General features: G+C 33.9%; 1 protein-coding gene across 3 annotated transcripts in view; it reads right to left on the bottom strand.

Moving 5' to 3' along the window:
• The window catches only part of LOC115215724 (phosphatidylinositol phosphatase PTPRQ), a 135,053-nt gene that overhangs the window by 51,839 nt on the left and 57,018 nt on the right, over nucleotides 1-26,196 (bottom strand). For 2 of the 3 annotated variants that reach the window (XR_005000741.1, XM_029785015.2), the window contains exons 6-17: nucleotides 22,218-22,304; nucleotides 20,027-20,214; nucleotides 18,559-18,757; nucleotides 17,117-17,386; nucleotides 15,976-16,245; nucleotides 14,701-14,976; nucleotides 12,739-12,909; nucleotides 11,253-11,384; nucleotides 10,046-10,194; nucleotides 4,890-4,964; nucleotides 1,596-1,662; nucleotides 1,327-1,497 (exon numbers count right to left, since the gene is read on the bottom strand). Coding sequence is in view for 1 of the 3 variants with exons in the window: in XM_029785015.2 (XP_029640875.1) it covers nucleotides 1,327-1,497; nucleotides 1,596-1,662; nucleotides 4,890-4,964; nucleotides 10,046-10,194; nucleotides 11,253-11,384; nucleotides 12,739-12,909; nucleotides 14,701-14,976; nucleotides 15,976-16,245; nucleotides 17,117-17,386; nucleotides 18,559-18,757; nucleotides 20,027-20,214; nucleotides 22,218-22,304 (2,055 nt within the window). In the remaining 2 variants the exon portion in view is untranslated. The remainder of the gene's footprint in view (nucleotides 1-1,326; nucleotides 1,498-1,595; nucleotides 1,663-4,889; nucleotides 4,965-10,045; nucleotides 10,195-11,252; nucleotides 11,385-12,738; nucleotides 12,910-14,700; nucleotides 14,977-15,975; nucleotides 16,246-17,116; nucleotides 17,387-18,558; nucleotides 18,758-20,026; nucleotides 20,215-22,217; nucleotides 22,305-26,196) is intronic. The other variant, XR_005000742.1, reaches the window with a different exon arrangement.

Genomic DNA, 26,196 nt, shown 5'->3' with positions numbered 1-26,196 from the left:
CATGGAAAGCGGACGTTAAACGATGATGATGATGATGTAAGGATGAAAAAAAATCAAGCCTTGTTGTTTATGACTTGAGAATTTTGTGGGATATAAGTAAATATTGTAAAACGTTTTGTCTGCTATTCACGATTACTGATGGAAACAGAATCCATACAGTATAGCATTTTGTATACCTTACTTAATATGGATATAAGAAAGCTACAACGCTATTACATTCATTTTGAGGAAGTACCTCATATAAGATATGTAGTGCTAAAAAGCACAGAAATACTAGTAGGAAATGAAAGTTACCCAGAAGTGATGGTGGAATTGCTAGATCCTCTCTATAGCAAATATTCACATCCACTGCATGCTTAGACAAATTTCACTTCCACTGATATAGAAAAACAGTGATTAAGAAATTGTTGGTATCACAAATAGCTGGTAGGCTGGGTAAAAATTTGTTAATGATAAAAGCTGTATCAGTTCAGAATATCCTTCTGTATATCTTACTTTACATGGATATACTGTATGAAAACCCTAACATACCAGATATTTGTGACATCAGTGATTTGGTAATAACTGTTTCTCAGTATCAGTAGAGGTAAAATTTGTCTAAGCATGTTGTTGAAATTTGTCTTATTATGTAATTGATGCTACTGATGATGTGCAAACATGCAGAAATTTCAGATCTAGCAATTCTGCTACCACTGCTAGAAACTTTTCATATCCTACTAATATGTTTGTGCTTTTTAACATTATATGCCTATATGAGATGCCTTCTCAAGACAAATATCACAGTATTGTGACTTTAGTACTATATAGTACTATATATCCATGTAAAGTAAGATATACAAGATGCTGTATAATCTGCATTGCTATTATTGTTGATTTGACAAATATTGACATCAAATTTTGGCACAAGGCCAGCAGTTTCAGAGGAGGTGGTAAGTTGATTATCTTGCTAACAATTCTGCCAGCTCACTGCCTTTGACTCGAAAAATACTAAATGTTAATTAATTTTTAAAGACACTTTTAGTATTTGAAAATCAGAAAAAAAGCAAATCCCTTCTAAGCCTTGAAGGGACCTGTAGTTTAAATTTTAGAGCATAGAGCAACTGACTGACAAATATCCTTCATTGGAGAAGTGGTCCAGTTATTATTTGGTACTTTTATTGGATCATATACACCCAGAAATGAAAACAAAAAAATACATTCCTTGAAAAAAGCCTGTTGCAATATTGGCTGTTCTGAACTAAATCCCAAGTCCTAAAACCTTTGCATTTATTATTTGCTCAGTTAACACTAATCAAGTTATATTAAGAACAACTAGCAATAACTTACCACTTTCGTTAACAGCTTCAGACAGAGCAATGACCAAGCCCCATTGTACTGGTCTTCCAAATGTGAAATCTCTAAAGAACTTACTGGGCAGGTTTATAGCAATCTGCCTGCTACTGTCCTCAACTTCTTCATTTGATCTTGTAACAAACACATTATCTGGTACCACAGGAACTGTTTAAGTTGAAAAAATTAAAATATCAGAGAGAATTTTGAAATATAGACAATATATTATGAAACATTGACAGAAAACGAGCACTGTTAAAACTTACTTTGAGGTTTGACATAAACGGTTTTGTTCCTTGTGTCACCTAATCCTTTTGAAGTTTCTGCACGTATCTGAAATAAAAGACATTAGCTTTGTAGTCAAATTTTGTTTTCAGTGTTTTATTTATTAAAATTCTATGCCATAGTTTCTACAGATATATATATTTAAAAATACTTTTACAGATTATTATGGTTTATGAGGTCATTTCTTAAATTTACTTTTAAATGGTGTTTATTGAGATTGTAACTGGTACACAACCCCAACCAAAAGCAAACATTGACAAACACCTAGGGGCAAAACAAATACTTTGTAAATAGCTTATTCTGTTGGAAAGAATGCAACCAATAATTTTGTTACCATGAAACCTGATATCCCAGATAATTATTGTAGATATTTCTTCCATATAGTTAGTGTTATAGGAATTTTTCCTAGTTTTTTCTTTTACTATTTTTTTAAAAATATATTTTTAAATTGCACATTTTATTGATGTACTAATACTCCGTCATTCATCATTGTTCGACTGTGGTCAAGACAACGGAATTTACCGTGCCACACCAGACCTCACGGTCCATCATAGCATTACGGAGGTGCTGTTGCTGGATGCCTGTATTCCTGGAGATTACATCAGGGTAGGAGAGTGTGCGCCCTCTGGTGTTGCGAGCAGATGGCTTCCAGAGGAGAAGAGTAGAAATTACCTCGTTTTCAGCTCTACAACAATGTCCAGCAAACTGGACTCTTCTACCTTTCACAAGGGATAATACAGGTGGTAGTTACAAATATATGGGAAACTACCACCTGTATCACTAATACTCCAATACTGTTTGGTTATTACTGGATGTTGTAAAGATACTCAGATAAAAGTTGTAGGTTGCTTTTTGCACCACAGAAGTATGTTTGAATAATAATAAACAAAACAAAACAGTGTCAACAATTATTATGAAGATCAAATCTCTCCTCCATCTCTCTTTAGATTTATATTCATTGTATAGTTGGTAATTTATAACAGTATACATTAAGATACCTACAGAGATAATCAACATTCCTATCAAGATATATTTACAGCCAGTCACATATTGCGGTGGCTGTGACAGAATGTTGGTAACCATTAAAAGAAAAACCTTTGTTTTTATGCTGAAATACAAACAGAAAACATCTGGAGATGTCTTAATTGTGTCTGAAATCTTGCCTGATAATCAGACCATTAAAAGACATCCTCTAACATCATTTCATACCATTTTTTTCTTTGTTTAACATACATCCTGCGAGAAACACCCAATACACAATTCCTATAAATCTCTTTCTCTTTCTTGTAAAAGCACTGATACACTGCAGAGATAACAAATTTCGATACAAATATATATTGGATAAATATGTTGATTTAAGAAAATATTTTTATCTTTTCCATCCTTTAACGCAAACTTTTTCCAACACCTTTTACTCTCATCCATAACATTTATCTCATTGCTATTATTGTTGAGCCTGACTTAAACACAACAATATCAGTATGTTATTCTAAGTTATTAGCATAATGCTCAAGAAAAGAATCTCAGCCATGATTTATTTACAAAGCATTTTTGATATATTGATTGAACTTAATATTGGGTCATCCCATAAATAATGCGGTTATTTTTCAGTTGCATGAATTAAAGTTGGAGGGGAATGGGATAAACTACTGCATCAACTTGCTATAAAAACGGGTAGTAATTTTACCTTGTACTTATTCTTAGTGCAAGTTTTGAAGAATGCAGTTCGATTTTAACAGTCATTTTTACAAATCTATCATGAAAGTGACAAAGGAGCATGTCTGGCATATTTTGCTTTATGAGTTCAATAAAGACAACAACACAATGGAAAGTGTGAGGAATATTAATGCAGTATATGGGGATTGGACAATATACATAACAATATGCAATATGCATAAGTTGATTGTACAAACTCATTAGGAAGACAATGATTCTTGTAGCTAAACTTATATTATTATATATGTTATATAGTATATTGTATATTTTAAAATGACTTATTGTTTTGTTTAAAAATTATCAGTTATAATGGCTGTTTAAAGAAAGTGTATGAAACTGTTGGTAATAATAAATTCTTATATTCACACACACACAAACACACAGACACACACAGATACAGACACACACACACACACAAACACACAGACACACAGAGACACAGACACAGACACTCACACACAAACACATAGACACACAGAGACACAGACACAGACACACACACACACACACACACACACAACTCTTTATTGGGCAAAAAAAAAAGAAACATCAAAATATGGTAATGAAAGCAGTAAGGATATTATGATATAGTGAGTCTGTTTACATTCTTAGAAATCGTTGCAGGTTTTGAGATAGTTCTTCTCTATTGGAATATATGAACATATAGCTGACCAAAACTTGTCAAACTATGTTATAGAAATGTATTCATTCATTGTTGAATTATTTACTTCATAACATTCATAATCAGTGATGACAATGGGTCTTAGGAAGTTGGGGTACTCTAATGTCTGGGAGGCTGAAGTTGAGAAGAAGCAGGAGCAGAAAGATATTATATAAACTCCACTTCTTCATGAGCTGAAAAGTTGGAAATGCTGTCTCCATTGCATAATCCCTCACATTTCAAACACTGGCCTATTTATTCTGAGCTTACAGAAGGGTGAAGTGGACCACTGAAAGTTAAATACTAGAAACACTATTCTGTGCCTGTCACAGGATACAGATCATGGAAACCTTTGGACAACTGACCAACGGATCTTTTCGGATTGAACGGCAGTTTTTTCTAGCAGTGTCATATGAAATTGTCACCCATAATTATGCACCTAGTATCGGTCTATTGCATTTCAATCTATTTTAGGGTTAGGGGTGGGAGGAAGGGTACCTTTTTTTCTTCACAAATGTAAATAAACCCAATCTGTTTCTTAAACGAGGGATATATTCATACGGCACAGAATGTTTTTTTTACCTCAATAGACGTCAGTGACTGGTTGAAATTGCAGAAATTGAAGAAAAAAAACAACAAATATCTTACAAACTATAGAATTTTCTCAATAAAGCCAAAAGAAAAAGATGTTTTATAAACACATTCTACCAGTATACAAAGTTTTAAATTTTTTAGTTACCTAGAAATTATGTTAAAAACTGTCGTTCAAACCGAAAAGATCCCTGACCAACATCCCAATGATTTGAATTAGTTTGACTCTTAATAGTTACATTGATATTTAGTACTACATTATAATTATGTCAAGAATCTATGTTTATTGCAAAGAGATGCCACTTACCTGTATTGTGTAGCTATGCTCTCCTAATGCAATCATCATGGTTGAGAACAGAGTAGCATTAACACATATTTTCTTCTACATAAAAGAATCAATACAAAATTAACGCTTTAGCATTCAGATTAATTAATCAAATGTAATGCTTATTTATACACATTAAAAAAAATTAATCATATATTATCTTATAGCTTCAAGATTTCAATGATGTGATTGTCTATTTTTAGAATGACACTGAAGGGTAGGTCTGAGAGGCTTGATCTGGCAGATTTGAACGTAAAACAAGTAAAATATTTGGACTGGACATGGCCAGTTTTAATGCTAAAGGATTAATGTGCATAAGCTTGGAACTTCAGATGGTAATATTTTTTTAAGATTGGGCATAAAGTCACAAAACTGCATTGGGAGGAGGGTGCTTGTTAAATAAGTTTATCTCACTTCTTGACTGCTGCATTTCAGGTATCAGGGAACTTTTTTAACCAATTAACCCAAAATATAATTATGCTGATGTTACCCCCATGATTTGAAAAGAAGCAAATCATAGATTCTTTGAATTCAAAAGATTTTTTGAATCTATTTATATGTAGAATACAATTATAAATATAAAACGTATAAAACAAATGTGATAAAATAAATTAATATCCTCGTTATGAAACAAAAGGGTTTTTCTGGAAACCTTTTCATTTCAGGTTTTGGAGAAATGATGTTTCAATTTTGCTACAATTGCATCAAAATTGGGGCATTTTGATGCCAGAGCAATTTGGATACAGTCTTCGGGGTCCAATTAATTTCTCTGCTTTGTTTTTATGTTCATTAGAGAGGAAAATCCTTGTTCACAAATGTAGGCTGTTACAAAAGGCAACAACTTTTTGACTGCCTCCTCATATCAGAAGAAAAATTTCTGCCATAACAAGGAATACATTTTCTTATATAATTTTACTTATGTCTAATGAGTTCACATTACCCACAAGAATTTCATTTTTACCCCAGTTTGCTGACTCCTGTACAATTGGCTCCAGTTCTTGACTGGTACTTTATATTATTGGGTACAGTTCTTAACTGCCAATTATTGAGCTGTCCATGGAAGGAAAAAAGGTAAAGATGATTAGGTGGAATTTGATATCAGAATGTAAAGGGATGAAACGAACACCGCAATAAATCCACTACATTTCCATACAACAAATTTGTTCCAAAAATAAAAGAAAAGAAGAACTTCTTTTATTTCAGTAAGTCATCCCATTTAATACCATCACACTGCTTTGTGTGCCTTTAGCAGAGTCCATTCTGTTGCAAGTATCCAGAGTAGTCTCCATCCAAGTATTTTTTGCAGAAATTGAATTAAAGGTGTTGAGATTAAGTTTCAGCTGTATTAATCTCATAAATATAGGAGTGAAGCTTGCAAATTTGAGAGTCACATTCTTAACTCCACTGACTATATAAAAGTTTGAGAGAAATTTGGTTGCTATTTCTTGCAGATCACGAAACTATGTATAAATTGCTTCCTCAAATAAATATTAGCTGTGAGAGTGCAGGATTTCCCAGTTGATAGCATTTTATATTGGGACAGATAGATTTTGAATGGACAACTATAACACTGGCCACATTTCTAAGTCACAAAGTAAACTACAGATCCTCATTTTGTCAGAAGAACTTTGTGAAAGACATTCATTGCACAAGTTAATGAGGACCTATGATGGTTGTAATATAAGATTTTAAGGAGCTGCTGACCTTGCCAAAGATAGGGAACACTGATAAAAGCAGATTAGCCAGTGTAGAGTATACAATATCTCTTACATTTTTGACTTACTTATGGAAACAGAAAAGGAATCACAAGAAAGACTGAACATTGTGGGAAGAGATTGCTGGCACAATATCCAATCCTTCTTCTTGATTGCAAAATACGTTTCCTGAAAGAAAGATTGCAACTTAACATTTGGATCTTACAAAACATTTTTAGTTTTTACTGTGCTGTTGTTACTCAGAACATCTAACTATATTTTCCTGTGGTGCCTACTTATCTCCTAGCCAACAAAGGAGCACCTAAGCAGTTACTTGTGAAGCTAGAAATAATAACCACATTTCCTTCAACTCATGTTCCATTATCTTAAAAAAAAATAAAGGATACACAGGATAATGTAGTTTAATATACATTCTGATGGAGAAAAAGAAAATGATGTAATGGTCATGGCTAGAATCCCTTTGATCATAAGTCTGTGCAATCAAGACTGACTTGGAGCTAAGCTACAACACAACAACTCACCTGGATTTTGCTGCTATTGATAGGATAGTTAAATTTTTTGATATTGGTTGCAATGCAATTCCTGTAAGAGGAAACAAACTGCCAACTACTTTGCTGGCTGCTAAACCACCCATCAGCTGGGTATTCTATCAACTGTCTGTGTGTGTGTGTGTATTTATATATATAGCATGGTGGTATCTCTTAGGTACTCTTAATTATAATTTTAATAATAATTATTACCTATGAGGTTTTTATTCCCACGTTAGCTACCTGATATGATCGGTATTTTAAATAATGATCTTATCTTTATTGATATATATATATATATATATATATATATATATATAGGCAATGGTGTAGCTGTGTGGAAAGAAGCTTGCTTCCCAACCATATGGTTCTAGGTTCAGCTCCACAGTGTGGTACCTTGGGCAGGTGTCTTCTACTATAGCCTTGGGCTGACCAATGCCTTGTGAATGGATTTGGTTGATGGAAACTGAAAGAAGCCCATCATGTATATATATATATATATATATATATATATATATATATATGTCATCTGTAGTGCAGCATTGCATTATCTAATTTTGATTTGGAAGTGCTTGGAATCTTGATCAGTTGATGACAACAGTTTCTTCAATGGCTCTGGAGGTTAGGGGATTGCAGGGAGTATAACCTTTCCACCACTGCGGCACAGTGCAGGTGTTTCTCCAGGCCACTTCCTTGCTTTACAATGTATGCACTCAGTTGTCATTGCACCAATGGAAACTCTAGTGCCATCTGCATAATGAACCACTGGATCATAATTGAAAGCTGCTTCATAGAAGTTGCCTCTCTGAGATGTTGCAACTGCTCTTCATTCTGCAGTGGAGATCCTATTCCTTGTCAGCCATGCATACCTCTGTTCATCACTTTGAGATGCTCTGGCTTTTGTAATGCACAGTCTATTCGTTTCTTGGTATGCTTCCCTTTCTGCAGCTGTCTCTCTTTCTCTGGACAGAGACATTAATTTGGCTGACATTGACATTATAGATAAATTTGACGCTTTCTTTCTAGGTATCGTTATATATGTTTATAGAAATACATGGGTGCAGAAGATAGTGAACAATGAAAATAACTGGGTAAAAGAAATTATATTTCTTAATATGATGGGCAGAAAGTAAATAAGAATTTTTTACAGGAAATAAAGAATTGTATGGGTCTAAGTGAAATTTGTCACTTTGTAAACCAAAGAGCCAGTATTGAAGGAACCAGAAAAAAAACTGTTAACAACAGAAAAACACAAAACTGTTGCAAAAGTAAATAAGAAATTTTTAGGGAAATTAACTAAGTGTACGGATTTAAATGAAATTTTTGAAGTTACTTCTGACAGTAAATTATGAACTTACTTTTATCAGTAATTCCATAAAAAAAAAAGCACAAAATATTACGAAAGTAAAATAACAAATTTGTAGGCAAATTTAACGAAGTGTATGGATTGAAGTGAAATTTATGAAGTTACTTCTGTCAGTAAATTATGTCTGAAATTACTTTCATCAGTAATTGTGAACTTTTTTCTGTTAGTAATTTGTTGTTGTTGTTTGTAAATAGCAATTAAAAACTTACAGTGAAAACAATAGCATCTGAAAAATGAAAGTGAAAACAATAGAGAGTGAGATATAGAGAGGGGAGAGAGAGCTAGCTAGTTAGACAAATAAGATAGATATAGATATAGACAGATAGATATAGGGAGATAGATAGAGATGGAGATGGATAGAGAAATATAGATAGAGAGATAGATAAAGAGATGGAAATAGACAGAGATAAATAGAGAGATATAGATATAGATACAGACATCACTGATACTAGAAAACTGGAAGTAAATATTTAAAAAACTTTCATAGATGTGAATCTAATGTAAAAAGCAATATTTTTTTTTTTTGATAAAAAAATCAAATGGGGAGCCTAACATGTGTCCGAGGTCAAAATATGGAAGCAATTGGTGTAACTGTTTTCACGTGAAAAGTGAATACACACATACTCTATTCTATATATTAGATAAGATTGTGATAATTTTTTGACCAATGAATGTAAGGGAGACAATCAATTTCTGAAAGTTACTTCACAAAGAGTTACCTCCCTTTTGCAAGTAACCTAGGAATGTGTATTTTCTGCCACCAAGGGGCCCATTACTCATGTGAAAAATTTTAAGAGTCTAAAACCATCTCTGGAACGTAAGTAATGTATGTTTCCAGTTCGGAGAAAATCTGATGAAAATTATGGCCGTTATAATCTTTTACACACACACACACAGAACAGGATTTATCTTATAGATTTACATGCATACATACATACAGACAGACAGACATAGCTATCTATTTATCTAGCTAGCTAGATAGATAGAAAGATAGATAGATAGATAGATAGATAGATAGATAGATGGATGGATGGATAGACAGTTAAACCGATAGATAGACAGATAGATGGATAGATAGATAGATAGACAGTTAAACCGATAGATAGATAGATAGATGGATAGATACATAAGTTTCTTTATTGGCCACACAGGGCTGCACACAGATGGGACAAATTACAAGGTAGAGCTTTTCTTTTGGGGGATGAAAAAAAAAAGTTGCGTAGGTTTTCGATCAAAAGGGATCGTAAAAGGGAAAAAAGAAAAAAAGAAAAAAGAGGAAAAGAAACAAAAGAAAAGCAAGAAGAAAATAGAGAAAAAAAGGGGAAGAGGAAAAAAAACGATCAATAGGGATCGTGTATCATAGTGTCATGATGTACGGTGTAAAGGGGGAAGCAGATAAGGTTTATCCGTGGGAAGATAGATAGATAGATACAGATATGGATTTATATACATAAATATTTGTGTGTGTGTGTGTGTGTGTATATAAGTTTGGATACATACTGTCAGATTATATTGAAGAGAGTAACTTACTTTGTCATCATTATCAGCCCAATAAGTTATTTCATATTTAGTGATAATACCATTTTCATCTTCAGGAAGTGGTTTCTTCCACGTAACCAGTAATGCAATATAGCAGGAATAATTGACATAAATATCCAAACTTTTGACTGGTCCAGGCGCTGCATTCAGGACAAAGAGATAAAATTTTATTTAGGTCTAACAATATTATGCAGTATTATCAAGTGTTGTGTGCTGGAATATGATTTGGTTTGATTGTGGTGAAATGTGATAAATTGTAATGTAATGTGGTGTAGCATGCTGGAATGTAGTATTGTGTGTTGAGGTGAGGTAAAATATGATGTAGTATTCATGTGATGCAATATGGTGTGTTTGATATGGTGTTATAATTTGTGTTTAGCCCTAGATGAATCCCGATTAAGTAAACTTATGAACAAAGATGATTTCTTTTTGACAGTTTTGCCATTTTTTAAAGCTGAGTATATCTAGAATTATATTATTACCTTGTTTTTAAGACACTAGGGTATGATCTGTGCAAATTTTATTACTATTTCTAGTTGTAAGGGCGACCATGAAGAGGTTTCTTTGTTGGCTCATGTGATGTTATATAGCACAGTGTATTGTAATATTGTGTAGTACAATGTGGTGAGATGCTTTTGCTATTGTTATGTAGCCCTAGGTTTGCTCAGAAAGAGAGGTCCTATGGCTTAGGTCTGCTCAGAAATAGCAGTCCTATGGTACTTGCCTAAATGACTATTACTATTTTTCTACATACACCATGTATGTTTCTTAGTTATGTGGTGCAGTGTGATATTATTTCTAATGTCTGGCAGATTATTTTGATCAAAGATATTCCAACTATGACCATCCTGTTGTTTTTGTATGCCTAAGGTTACAATTGCCAATGGGTTGTTTCTTCTTAAAATGGTAGAGTTCAATTTAATGTCTGTAGATTCTTGGCCATGTCAACATTTATTTAGATAAATTGTATTTAGGATAATGCAGTTCAACAGTTCTTTCTTTTCTAAGATGATAGGGCATTATATGACGAAGATTTGACAGCTGTTTTTAGCAGGTCAAGTGATCATGACAAAATTTTTGGTTGCAGCAGTGTAGTATAGCATTGTTTGAATGGCATAGCGTAGTGCGGAGGAATGATGTAATGTGGTTGATGACTAGACAAATGAGAATGAGAAAGATAGAAAGATAGAAAGCTTACTTGATTCCTCTGTCAGAGTGCGTGAAGTGGTTACTGTGGAACCATTTCCTGCTTCAGTACTTGTTGTAATTTCAAATACGTATGGCCAGTATTCTGCTAAGTCTTTTACAAGAAACGAGGTATTATTGAAACCTGTGAGGTAGATATAAGTAATTACTGAATTACCCACACCATTACATTTAGTATAGCAGCAAATATAACCAGATTCAATTTCCACCTGTAGCTATTTCATTTACTCTGCAATGTGCTTGGAAAACACAAGATGTCACAAATTTCTTTTCTCAGTCCATGAAGTCACAATAGCCAACCACTCTGTGAGTGTAGTGGGTGCTTTTTACGTGCCAGGCGAGGCAAAACGTAATGACAGACAAATTACAGTTAAGCATTTTAACAGGCACACTAACGTTTGTGCCAGATCGCCTTATATATATATATATATATATATATATATATATATATATATATATATATACAGGGTGTCAAAAATACTTCATCCAATTCTTATTTTGAAATCTATTGTAGGTTTTTCAATTAATCTATCTTATTGTCTAGACCAATGATGAATAATAACTACGAATGAAACAATGATGCAACAACGATAACTACAAACGAAATGGTTCAAACTGTTTTCAATACAAGAAAGCAAATGCAAAGCAACATTGCAACGAGCCTTTTGGCACAGTTCCACGTAAAATAAAAATGAGGCAAAACTTTCTGGATACCCTGTATGTGTGCATATATATATATACACATACATACAATATACATACACATATATAAAATCATAAATGACAGAAATAGTTTGATGAAATTTTATTTAACAAGAAGAAGATTCTAATATCACAACAATTTGTTTTGTAATTTAAAAACAGGTAAATAATTTACATTATTATATTTAATAATAAATAAATTATTTACATGTCTGCATTAATGCAAATGTCAAAAAGATCATTCAAAGCAATGCATTATTTAAGCTATATCCTCAACTGAGGCTATAGATGACACATACCACAAATATCATCACAAAGTGGAATCGAAGTGAGAAGCATAAGGTTGTAGAGAGAACTTCTTAGCTACAGAGTCATGCCTGCATCTGATTTCTAGGAGAGGTACACGCTACATATTTTGGGTGACGTATATAGTTAATCCTAGAAGGATGAATAACATAAATGACCCTGGTAAAAAATTAATTCAGAATGTAAAAGAACACATAACAAAATCCTGTAAATTTAGTACCCTGATAATACAAGCAATAATTGTTTCTAACATAAGCACAAGGCCAGATATTTGGAGGAGGGGGTAAGTCAATTAAATTACCCCCCCATCCCACAAGCACCTGACCAGTACTATATTTTATTGCTTGGGTGAGATGAAATGCAAAGTTGATTTTGGCAGGATTTCAACTTAAGAAAGACATTTTGTTTAATGATTTAATGAGAAGAAAAATCCAAAATGATCAGAAGAAAAAACCAAAATGATATCTCACCTGAGACAGTGAATGGCCCAAGAAAAGTCTTCAGTATTCTTGAGGACTTTAAACACTGTCCCTGAATGATATATGTAGTTGGTCCTGTGTACTGCATCGGTTCCTCCCAAGAGACACGAATGCTTGTTGCAGACTCTGCCTTAGCATTAACATTTCGTGCCGGGTGTGGGACTGTGATGACAGGGAAAAAAATTTAGAATAAAAGAACCTTATTCTATAATAAAACATTCATTTAATAAAATATGTACGTACTATATTGTAAAAGAATATTTAGAATATATCACGGCTATAATCATTATCACCAATGTCATCATCAACACTATTACCAATACTTCAATCACCATTATAGTGATGATGATGATTATGATGATGATGATGATGATGATGGTGTCACTACTTGCTGGGTGCCATTCTACCTTCCAAACGACTGCTTCTCATATTTCGACACAGTACTAGTTTTACAATATTACAGTTCATTCAACTACATGTAAATTGGTTAGCAAGTCATTCCTTAACAGCTCATTACTCTATGTGTTTATGAGTGCTTTGAAACTAGAATACGGAATTCAAGCACAACCAGTTGTCTGCCCTGACAGACACATGTAACTCTCTCTCTCTCTATATATATATCTCCATCCATCTTTCGCTCTTACACACACACATGCATATGCACACAGGGAGATGCACATACATGCATACACAAAATATAGAGTTTATTTTCCTAACTTTCTTTTGGGTTTCTTTACTCTTTTACTTGTTTCAGTCATTTGACTGTGGCCATGCTGGAGCACCGCCTTTAGTTGAGCAAATCGACCCCAGGACTTATTCTTTGTAAGCCTAGTGCTTATTCTATCGGTCTCTTTTACCAAACCACTAAGTTACAGGGACGTAAACACACCAGCATCAAGGGAGGTAACTCAATATAACTATATTAATTACTCAACAGAGATCCGGTAAAATAAATAGTAAATTAAGTCAACAAGATCAAAGGTCCAGCAGGAGCCATAGGTTCATCAGACCCTTTTCCAGCATACTGTGACATATATATTCCACTCCAACCCAGTCAGGATACCAGTTTGTTGCAAGATTACTCATTTTTGCTTGCTGAGTTAGCTGGAGCAATGTGAAATGAAGTGTTTTGCTCAAAAAACACAACATACTGCAGGATTCAAAGCCACAACCTTACAATTATGAGTACATTATCCATAACCACTAAGCCATGTGCCCCACAACTGGCTGAGTACTGGAATTAATACAAATAATCGACAGTGGCTGTGTGGTAATTAGCTTGCTTATGAACCACATGATTCCAGGTTCAGTCCCACTGCGTGGCACCTTGGGCAAGTGTCTTCTACTATAGCCTCGGGCTGACCAAAGCCTTGTGAGTGGATTTGGTAGATGGAAACTGAAAGAAGCCTGTCATATATATGTATATGTATGTGTGTTTGTTCCCCCACCCCAACATTGCTTGACAACCGATGCTGGTGTGTTTATGTCCCCGTAACTTAGCGGTTCGGCAGTAGAGACCGATAGAATAAGTACTAGGCTTCCAAAGAATAAGTCCTGGGGTATTTTGCTCGACTTAAGGCGGTGCTCCAGCATGGCCACAGTCAAATGACTGAAACAAGTAACAGAGTAAAAGAGTATGGTGATTTTTTTTTTGTTTATGGGGGAAAATAGATGAGTGAATATTTAATACCTGAGCACTGTGTATTACAACTATAAAATTATGCATAAAGTATATAAAATGTATGTATAAAGAGTATTAAGTAATCATTGTATTCCAATTTCTTTCACTTTTCAATGATTAGCAGATGAGTGACTATCTTTCTATTCTTATACAACACAGGATACACTTTCAGACATTTTGGATAAAATTTTCAGAAATAACTCTATAGGTTTACTATTAATTGCATGAAATATTCACTGGTTCTGCTAGTAATTATAAATATATTTACAAACCTCCAATCTTTGTTTGTGCACGAAATAATTTACTGTCTTTACAATATTTGGTATTACAGATTTCTACTTTGATCTTATAATCTCTGCAGGGTTCAAGATCAGTTATGGTATAAGTATTTTTCTTAGTTGTATTCATAGACCTTGGCGTACTTTCTTTTACAGTTTTCCAGCTGACAATATATTTTTTGATTGGTCCATTGGGGTGCAGGGATTTCCACTTTATAGTTATTGATTTACTGGTTCTATTGACAAGAGTGATGTTTACAGGTTCTGGTGCTGTGAAGGAGGAGAAAATAAACCAAGCATGTAGTGATAATCTGAAGAAGAATCTATGCATAAAGTGTTAAAAATATTTCAATAAGAAATGAACAGAAGCATGGTGATAATACATTATCAACCTGAAATGAATGAGCATAAAATATTTTCATTATGTCTTAATATCTTGGTGCATATACAACACACACACACACACACACACACACACACACACACACACACACACACACACAACACACACACACTCACACTTGCACTAATAAGTGTAAGTATACACACATAGATTATACAGATGCAATATCATATACTGTCAAAAAAGGCATCTGGCAAGGCAAAAGCTCTTTGTTCTCTTATTAATCCATTAGCATTTAAACTGGCCATATCCAGCCCAAAATATTCTGCCCGTTTTACATGCAAGCTGACTAGATCTGGCCTCTCACACCTACTCCACAATGTCATTTCAAAAATAAATAATCACTTCACTAAAATATCAAAGCCTTCAAAACAATACGAACAAATAAGCATTACATTTGATGAAGTAATCTGAATACCAAAGGGTTAAACATATCATAGCTCTTTTTAAGATATGCTAATCAAATGACCAGAAGATGCATTTCATCATCATCATCGTTATCATTGTTTAATGTCTGTTTTCCATGTTGACATGGGTTGGACGGTTTGACATGGAGCTGGTTGGCAGAGAGCTGTCCAGACTCCAACTGTCTGCTGTGGTGTGGTTTCTACAGCTGGATGCCCTTCCTAAGGCCAATCTCTTAAAAGAGTGTGCTTGGTGCTTTTTATGTGCCACTGGCATGCGTGTGTGTATGCAGTATTGGCACAGGTGCATTTTATGTGGCACTGACACCTGAAAAAACAAGCTTGTATGTGTGAGAAGCAGCAATTTTTACTTAGCTTGATGCATCTCATCAAGTATGGCAAATCACTCTTACAAATTACATTTACAAATATAAAAAGAATTATTAAAATAGAACAATTTACCACCAATCTTTGTCTTGAATTTTCGAGTGCAATTTTCACCTGTCAGGGAATTCATGGCAACGATACTGACTGTATAATGTTGATATGGTTCAAGATTTTCAAACACAAAGTTCTTTTCAGTGCTATTTCCTAATATACTAAGCAAATCATTATGGTAGAGATAGAGCAAATAATACTGTATTTTTCCATTAGGATGTTTGGGCTCTTGCCATTCCATATAAGCCTCAGTTTCAGTTATATTAATAACAAGATTTTGCACTTTAGATGGAGCTGAAACAAACAAAGAAAAAGAAAATATGTCTTAATATCTTGGTGCATATACAACACACACACACACACACACACACACACACACACACACACACACACACACACACACACACACACTCACACTTGCACTAATAAGTGTAAGTATACACACATAGATTATACAGATGCAATATCATATACTGTCAAAAAAGGCATCTGGCAAGGCAAAAGCTCTTTGTTCTCTTATTAATCCATTAGCATTTAAACTGGCCATATCCAGCCCAAAATATTCTGCCCGTTTTACATGCAAGCTGACTAGATCTGGCCTCTCACACCTACTCCACAATGTCATTTCAAAAATAAATAATCACTTCACTAAAATATCAAAGCCTTCAAAACAATACGAACAAATAAGCATTACATTTGATGAAGTAATCTGAATACCAAAGGGTTAAACATATCATAGCTCTTTTTAAGATATGCTAATCAAATGACCAGAAGATGCATTTCATCATCATCATCGTTATCATTGTTTAATGTCTGTTTTCCATGTTGACATGGGTTGGACGGTTTGACATGGAGCTGGTTGGCAGAGAGCTGTCCAGACTCCAACTGTCTGCTGTGGTGTGGTTTCTACAGCTGGATGCCCTTCCTAAGGCCAATCTCTTAAAAGAGTGTGCTTGGTGCTTTTTATGTGCCACTGGCATGCGTGTGTTTATGCAGTATTGGCACAGGTGCATTTTATGTGGCACTGACACCTGAAAAAACAAGCTTGTATGTGTGAGAGGCAGCAATTTTTACTTAGCTTGATGCATCTCATCAAGTACAGCAAATCACTCTTACAAATTTCATTTACAAATATAAAAAGAATTATTAAAATAGAACAATTTACCACCAATCTTTGTCTTGAATTTTCGAGTGTATTTTTCACCTGGCAGGGAATTCATGGCAACGATACTGACTGTATAATTTTGATATGGTTCAAGATTTTCAAACACAAAGTTCTTTTCAGTGCTATTTCCTAATACACTAAGCGAATCATTATGGTAGAGATAGAGCAAATAATACTGTATTTTTCCATTAGGATGTTTGGGCTCTTGCCATTCCATATAAGCCTCAGTTTCAGTTATATTAATAACAAGATTTTGCACTTTAGATGGAGCTGAAACAAACAAAGAAAAAGAAAATAGTAATGATAATGTCTTACAGGCAAAAACATGATATAATTTAGATAAAACTTTTATTTACAGAATTAATTGATTTTTCAAAGGAGTGCATCAAAGGAAAATCAAGCTCTGGCAGCGATTATTCTTTTCCAGGCATTTAGCTGGGCACACATAGGGAATGACTGCAAGTTTTTAACAAGCATAAAAATTAGAACTAGTTACTGGTGCACTTGGCTTGACAGGTTCTCTCAAGCACAACATATTGCCAAAGGTCTTGGTCACTAGTCGTTAGTTCTGTGAGGCTCAAAGTTTGAAGATCGTGCTTCACCACCTCGTCCCATATGTTCTTAGGTCTACCTTTACCCCGTGTTCCTTCCACAGTTAAAAAATCAGCATTTCTATACATATCTGCCTTCATCCATATGTATCACATGACCATACCAGCACAGTCACCTCTCTTGCACACTTTCAGATACACAGGCACACACACACACACACGCACACATGCACACACGCCCACACACCCATGCACACACACAAACACACATACTCTCTCTCACTTTCTCCCTCCACTATCTCTCCATTCCTCTCCCTCATTCCCTACCCTTTACACTCCACATTACTCTTCTCTCCCCCCTCTCTTTCTCTCCACCATAACCCATTCACTAATACTATAAAAAGAAACAAATCCATTCACACAATTTAAATCAGAAGAATCTATTAGAGTAGATGAAAGCTCTTATATGTGATTTGTAAAAGTATGTGACATGTTAATAAATATTTGTATATGTACAACCATCCAGATCTCTGAATACCTTATTTTTTCTAATATATAATATCTGTATATCACCTCCAAGCCTTCTAAATTATGTGTGTGTGTGTGTGTGTGTGTGTGCGTGTGTGTTCGTGTGTGTGTGTGTGTGTTTGTGTGTGTGTGTATGACCAGCTTCCAACAGTTTCTGTGTAACAAATTTCACTTGCGAAGGTTTTGGTAAACCTGAGGGCTACGGTAGAGAATACAAGCCCAAACTGTCATGTAGTGGGATCCAACTAAGAATTATATATGTCTGTAATGCAAACTGCTGAACCATTCTGCAAGGCCTTTACTTTCTTAACCACTCAGTCATATCTCACTGTCTTAACCACATAATCTCTTCTGTCTACTTACTACTTTCATTTGTCATGAAGATTTTCTCACTTATATTACCACAACCAGCAGATGTATAAGCTTGGGCTGATATTAAGTAAGATGTAGCTGGAGTCAGTGAATTCAAAGAAAAGTGTTCTCCCAAGCTGTGGAGAGTTTTCTCTTGCATATTATTACATGGTTGGGAACAAGGACAGCTGTCAGGTCTGGAAGCATTTGCCTATCAATGAGAAAAACAAGAATACATACTTTTACACCCGTTCTGTTTCTTAAGCTATAGAATGATCAAACAATTGAATATTCATATGCAGCCTCACATAGAAGTGTGTGTGTTTGTGCATATATACATATATATATATATATGTATTGGATAATAAAACAAATGGTTTACACCTGGTAAACATTTGCCATATATATATATATATATATATACACACACATATATATATATATATATATATACATACATACATATAAATATATGAATATACACACATATACGATTTTTTGACTGCTGTGTCACCATTTTCAGTGTATTTCAACCAGAAAAATGTCAACTTAAAGGGAATAACAAGCTACATAATGCAAAATTTTTACTTTTCAAATATTTCAATTCTAAAGGGTCAAAAAGGAAACAAACTCGAGCAATGCCGAGCTATTCTGCTAGTTTATATGTATGTATGTATGTATGTATGTATGTATGTATGTATGTATGTATGTATGTATGTATGTATGTATGTATGTACATATAGACACACACACACACACATTTATATAATCATCATCGTTTTACATCCTAGATCCATACTGGTAAGGGCTGGGTAGCTTGATGGGAACTGATAGGCCTAATGACTGCATCATATTCTAGTGTCTGTTTGGCATGGTTTCTATGGCTAAATGCCCTTCCTAATGCCAACCACTTTACAGTGTTCACAAAGTTCTTTTTTGTGTCACCAGCACTTGTGAAGCCATCAAGCAGTTTGCAAGACTACAAACTCCAAGTGGGGGAGAGAAAGCTTTATGCTTAGAGAAAAAGTAGACGGGTAAACTATGAAAGAGGGTACCAGAGCAGAATAGGAGTTATAAATAATGATAAAAAGGTGTCAAAGTAGACCTTCAAGGTACAAAGTGGGTTGGACTATTTGGAGAACTTAGCCACTTTGCCTCTGTGAGGCTCAACGCTCAAAAGAAACTCAGCCACTTTGCCTCCATGATGCCTTGTTAATGCAATGCTATCCTAAAAGCAAAAATGTTTTGGAGAAATAAAAAGATGAGTTTATTACAGATAAAACACTGTTAATCATAGGTCTGTTTCATCAGAGCTGTCACAGGGATTAAACAACAGCCATAAAGTACAGTATCATGTTTTGTCAGGTAAATACAGAACAAAATTTGAACTACTGATCAACAGTTTAAACCAGCCCCCATCCCGAAGCTTATTGTTTATGAAATACAGAAATATGTAAGACTGAAATGCATGGGTCTTTACCTGTGAACAGTTATAACATTTTATGTGATATATTTTCAGTGGTTTTTTATCAGTTGGCATCTTTTGACCTTTGTAAATCTCAATAAAATACCCAAGGATGTCTCCCATAAAAGTCTCTGGGTGACTTAAGGAAATAGTGACATTAAAAGCTGTTGCTTCACTGATGGTGATGTTTACAACACCAGGAACTGGAAAAAAGAAAAAGAGGTTGTGAGATAAAGAAAGAGAAAAAAACACTGCTACTACTATCTCTCCCATCGTAAGAAATTGAAAAATATGCTCAGATGTTTCTGGGGACAAGATTTAATAATCAGACAGCAATATCCATTAAGATGTTATAAGTCTTAGCAACTTCTGCTTAAACATTCCAGAGACAACTTCCTCTCAACTCCTTTTTGTGTATGACTGACTACTTTCCTATTTTTAATTCTCATCCATCTGGAGAGTCAATCGAAGCCAAACCCAAAGCATCTTAACCAATGGCAATTCATTTTACTGGACTGAGTCCTGCAACAGAAACTGACATTGAATAGCATCATTATCCTCTTTGGGTGCTTAGTTGCAAGCCCACTGACTTGTCCCAGTTGATGAATACTCCTGTACACTCTTGGTACTCCTCCAGTATGATGTTGACTACTATCTCTGAAGCATCCAAAACCATGATTGTAATGCTATCGGTATATGCAGAATATGATTTGGTGCAAAACAGTTCTGAGAAGTGGCCATTTAGTTTGAGCACTGAACAGACGCCATGGTACATTGATGTAATCCAGCTTCTGAAGCTGGGACTGAAACCATCAGTTCTAAGGATAGCTGTTATGTAGAAATTTCCAATTTTTATGTAAGTTTTATACTGATCTGTATTGATCAGATCTATTCATGAAAATCAGATCTATTCTTGGCCTAGTCTACAATGTATCACATAAAGTGGAACTTGACCTGAATAGAAATATTTGAGAGCATACAACTTCATGCATCATAGAAAACACCAACAATGATAAATGACAGCCTCTTAATTAGCATCTTTACCAAAGTCTTCAACTTTTGGAGAGTTATGTGCCTGAAGTTATTATTTTTTTTTTTTGTACCAATTGTTGAATCTTTCATCTTCAGTGTCACTGCTCCATGCTTCTGGTTTGCTGCCAGCTGCAACAGATGGCTGCCAAGACAGTATTGAACAAGCCTGGTATGGAGTAATAATGCTTACAGAGCAGATCCCAAGTTCTGCTAAAATAAAAATTTTTGTAGTACTCTAGGTTTCCACTGGAGAGTGTGACAAACTAGGAACCAAAAGCTACCAATTCCAGTCTGTCATTTTTTACAAAATCTTCACTTAAGTGCACTCTAGGACCATTATAGCCACTTGCACATTGTGATGTTTCCTCAATTTGAATTACTAGCTTGAACTCTCTCTCTATAGTTCTCTATGACTATATCTTTTCTAAAGCTAATGGATGCTGCTATAATTTTTCTCTATTGTAAGACTCACCACATCTTGATGCCTAGCCCTCATCAATTTCTGCTTAACTGTATGCAATTAATCTCATGGTGGAATAAGTAAAAATTAATTTGTAAGTATACACACACACACACACACACACAAACACATTAACGTGTATTTAAGAGGCTTTGTATGATATGAATGTAAATATATAATTAAGTCTTATCTTTATAGCTCTTTCTGATAATAATTGAAGACTGGTTGATATTACAATGCATGTTATCAAGAAAGTCCAACATTGGGTCAGTATAATAAGTAATATATATATATATATTTGCCATGTCGGACCTTTGAAATCTACAAGTTTTTTTCATTCTCACTCTGTTTATTTTCTCTTATTCCTTTCTGCTGAAGAGCATAAGCTTGAAACATAAAAGACTAATTCATTTTTCCTGAGCGTCAAACTAAAACACTTGCTTGTTGTTCATACACCTGTCTTCGTCTTTTGTTTTTCTATAAATTTCACACACACACACACACACACACTTATAGAAAAGAACATTGTATTAAATTTATGATAGTATCAGCAGAGAATATTTAGGTTAAAATGCATCACCTACAGGTATGTAAATTATAACATTTGATCAATAATTTAGCACCTGTAGCTCTGTAGAACATAGTCTAAAATAATTTGATGATATCAAATGCCTGAAATATATATTAAAATAGAAATGATTAAAATAGACTTACCTTTAGATGGAGTTGTAAAAGATAGGCTACTTTTGGTACTAGTTCCAATATAATTAATAGCAAATACATCAACTGTGTACTTGGTACCTTAGAGGAAAAAATAATGTTGTAGTATGATAAACATAGAATACTGCAAAGATTCTAAGAATTCAAAACACTTTATCAACATATAATCATTTAATCCATATCAATACTTCTGTCCAAGCATTCTTTTAAATATTTTATGGACTTCAATTTGATTTAACTTATTTTCAATGAAACTTGCTATATTTTGTGTATTCTATGTTCAACTAAATAGCCACATCTGCAAATACAATACTCAGATGTGGCTATTTAGTTGAACATAGTTTGATGTATATATTATTTATATAAAACATATATCATCTAACACACACACACACACACACATACATTAGCTTTTTCATGTCCACTTACACGATTTTGATTTCAGCTCAGCAGCTCAATTTGTTGCTAATAAAATATTATTTATAGTCATTAATATCATTAATTCTTATTTAACATATTAAAAAACAATACTTCCTAGACAGTGAAACATCCACATTAACAGCACTTCAATCTTTGAGATTGCTGTTATTTACTGTACTTGTATTTGTGGACCATGGGAATGTTGACTTACTAGTGTGAATATGCTAGTGGTAGCTTGAGTCAACTCAAATCAATTGAAAAATTACACAGGTCAACAAGAGAAAGTATTTTCTTTGTTGTCAAATAGTTTTAACCTGAACTAGGGGATTTTTGATCATAGAATCTGAAAATGACATCCATTTATTACCATGTTGTTAAGATTGTAAGATACTGGATCTGTAGAATATCATTGTTATTTCAATAAAACAGCTAACTAGGCATATCATACAAACATACATAGAAATTGGTTTTTCTTCAAAACCAGAACGTTTTCTTAAAATCCTACTTAAAAACTAATAAAAAGTCTTCATATTTCTACAGACAAATCGTATTCTCATTTATGCATAATTTCTCATGAATTTGCTTTTCGATGATTTTCTTGAAACTTGAACCTTGGAAAGCTCATGAGCCAAGTTCCAGCAATAGTCTGCCATCATATGCAAGTCTCATCTGCTTTAATATCTTTGTTCTGTTGATTTTTATGTCCTGATGGACTATTGATGTAGCAGCTATTTCAGTGCTTATATTTGTTACAATAACAAACTGTTCCTTGCATGTTCAGAGCTTCCACGTGGTCACTTGACCTGCTTCTGCCGAATCATCTTCAAATCTTACCATGCTGTCTTAAAAAAATATCAGTAGCAGTAAAAAAGATGGGTTAATACAGGATTAGTAAATAGGAATATTTATATGAAATTGGAGCCATTACAATAGTGCTGCCAATATTTCACATAATTATATTTGATAATGTTAGATATATTTGATAATGTTAGAGGAAAATTGTTAATATTTGGAATGGAAATTGTTACACTTTTAGTATAGTTTAGTATAGGTTTCAGAGACCAAAGATTGATAGAAGATTTAGAGAAGGCAAGGATCTTGAAAAAGTGTTGTTAAAGAGTGTTCAATAAATACATGATGAATTTGAAAACAAAACTTCAGAAGACCTTGAAGTTTGAAGAACATTTGTTATTTTAATAGAATATAATTTGAATTACTTTGTTAGTAGGATATAAAGTAGGATAATGTTAGAAAGTAGGATTGTGTTTGACATACAAATAGAATGTATATATAAAAAAAAAAGCAGAAACAATAAATCCATGTAATTTCAATTAACCTGAAGTACCATTCCAAGGTGGACATTAGTGTATAAGTAGGAGTGGCTGTGTGGTAAGTAGCTTGCTTACAAACCACATGGTTCCAGATTCAGTCCCACTGCGTGGTAGCTTGGGCAAGTGTCTTCTACTATAGCCTCGGGCCGATCAAAGCCTTGTGAGTGGATTTGGTAGATGGAAACTGAAAGAAGCCTGTTGTACATATATATATATGTGTTTGTGTGTGTGTGTATATGTTTAAGTGTCTATGTTTGTTCTCCCCAACATCGCTCGACAACTGATGCTGGTGTGTTTACGTCCCTGTAACTTAGCGGTTTGGCAAAAGAGACCAATAGAATAAGTCCTGGGGTCGATTTGGTCGACTAAAGGTGTTGCTCCAGTATGGCCACAGTCAAATGACTGAAACAAGTAAAAGAGTAAAGAGTATATATGGAATTTAACCTCTTCTGCTACACTAACATCTAAATTATATCGTAAGCTAAAGCAGTGCAATTAAAAAAGAAATTGATTTAATTACCTAATTTAAAGACAAAGACCAGTAGGTGTTCTGTGTAATTTGGTAAAAATATTTGAGCAAGTGATGGAGTCATCGCTTGAATCATGTCAGTGGACCTGTTCCTCTTTCTGTCACACATCAAAGTTTATAATGTCCAATATTATTTTACATTGAAATTATTAACAATAAATTCATAAATTATAACTAGATGTCTAGATATTGCAAAATTTAGTTGTGCAATGTGTGCAATGTTACTCTGAAATATTAAAATTTGCTCTTATTGCATATTATATGGCTTCTGGAATACAGCGCTTTGCATATTGCTTTACTATAGTTATTTTAACTTACAGTGTAGACACTTTGAGGTTGAGATGTCTATGGTTAACGATTTGAGTGGAGCATCTGCAGCAATTTCATGAATGATGAATCTACTAATGTTAACCCTTTTGTTACTGTATTTATATTGAGAAGCTTCGTGTTTCTTTCAATTGCTTTAAATATAACAAAGAATTTAGTAAAATAGCTTAGTTATCATTAGGCTAGTGTTAGGAACATAAATTGTGACTAAGGTTTGGTGGAAGATTTTAATTCAAAACTTATGAAAACAAGACATTTGTACTCAAAGCTAAAGCCAGTTTCAGCCGGGCTGGTAACGAAAGGGTTAGACTAATAAGTAGGTTGGGACAACATTTTAGACATTATGTGATGTTTTACTGTTTTCTTTCCTAAGATATAGACTGCTGTTACATGCTTTATTAAACTTAAAGTACAGAAAGGCAAAACAGACATGAAATGAATTTGAACCCCAAACTGTGTCTGACCAAATCAGCTTCTGGAATATGTTGTCAAGAATACCATTTTTTTGTCCATAAACTATTGTATAATTACGGAGATGTACTTGAATAGCAAGTGATCTGATCTGAGATTGTGTGCTGGAACGAAAACAGTTGCAGTGTGGAAGGTGTTTATAACCCATTTAAGAAACACACAAAAACCGTTAGATTCACTTCAACATTTAAATTTAATTTGTCAAAATATTTTCGTCGCTTTGAGACCACGACCTGTTCACTGACAAAACTTTGTGCTGCATGGCTTGTAAACACCTTCCACGCTGCAATTGTTTTGTATTGTATAATTGTGAAACTTGAAGTGTGGTTGCCCAGGGTCAGATTAAAAGCTTTTATATTAAATTTGAAGCAGACAGATTAGTTTGATTATAATTTAATTAAATTGAAGTGAGCAATTGCATCTGTGAAAAATGAATTAGAAACTGAAGATAATGCTGCTGTTAATGAGGATAAGAATAATGACGACTTGTTTTTCAACAGCAAATACGTGAGCAACATCATCAAGCTAATCAAGAGAGCCTCTACAATTAGCTGTCAAAGATTCCTTAAACATCACCCTGTTATTTTAAAAAAGGAAATACACATTAGATAATGTGGTCACATCTGGTAAGTCTTTAAATTATAGTCTTATTTAGTTAAACAATAATAGATAAGCAACAGCCATTTAATTCAAGTGACTGATACCATATTAAGTAATATAAAATATACTATGCCCGTATTTACTATACAATATTAAAGCAGTCTATGACAAATTACTAAAAAGACAGAAATCATCCAGAATTCCTCTTATCTTGAAATTTTTAGTTTTAAGTATATAAAACGTGTAAGTTCCATTTGTGCTGAAAAAACTAGGGAATCTTTAATGTTACTAATTC

The sequence above is a fragment of the Octopus sinensis genome, linkage group LG9, assembly GCF_006345805.1.
Source record: "Octopus sinensis linkage group LG9, ASM634580v1, whole genome shotgun sequence".
In the NCBI taxonomy this organism is placed as follows: domain Eukaryota; kingdom Metazoa; phylum Mollusca; class Cephalopoda; order Octopoda; family Octopodidae; genus Octopus; species Octopus sinensis.
The sequence above is the reverse complement of the archived record's forward strand: the minus strand, read 5'-3'. Positions and strand labels throughout refer to the sequence as shown.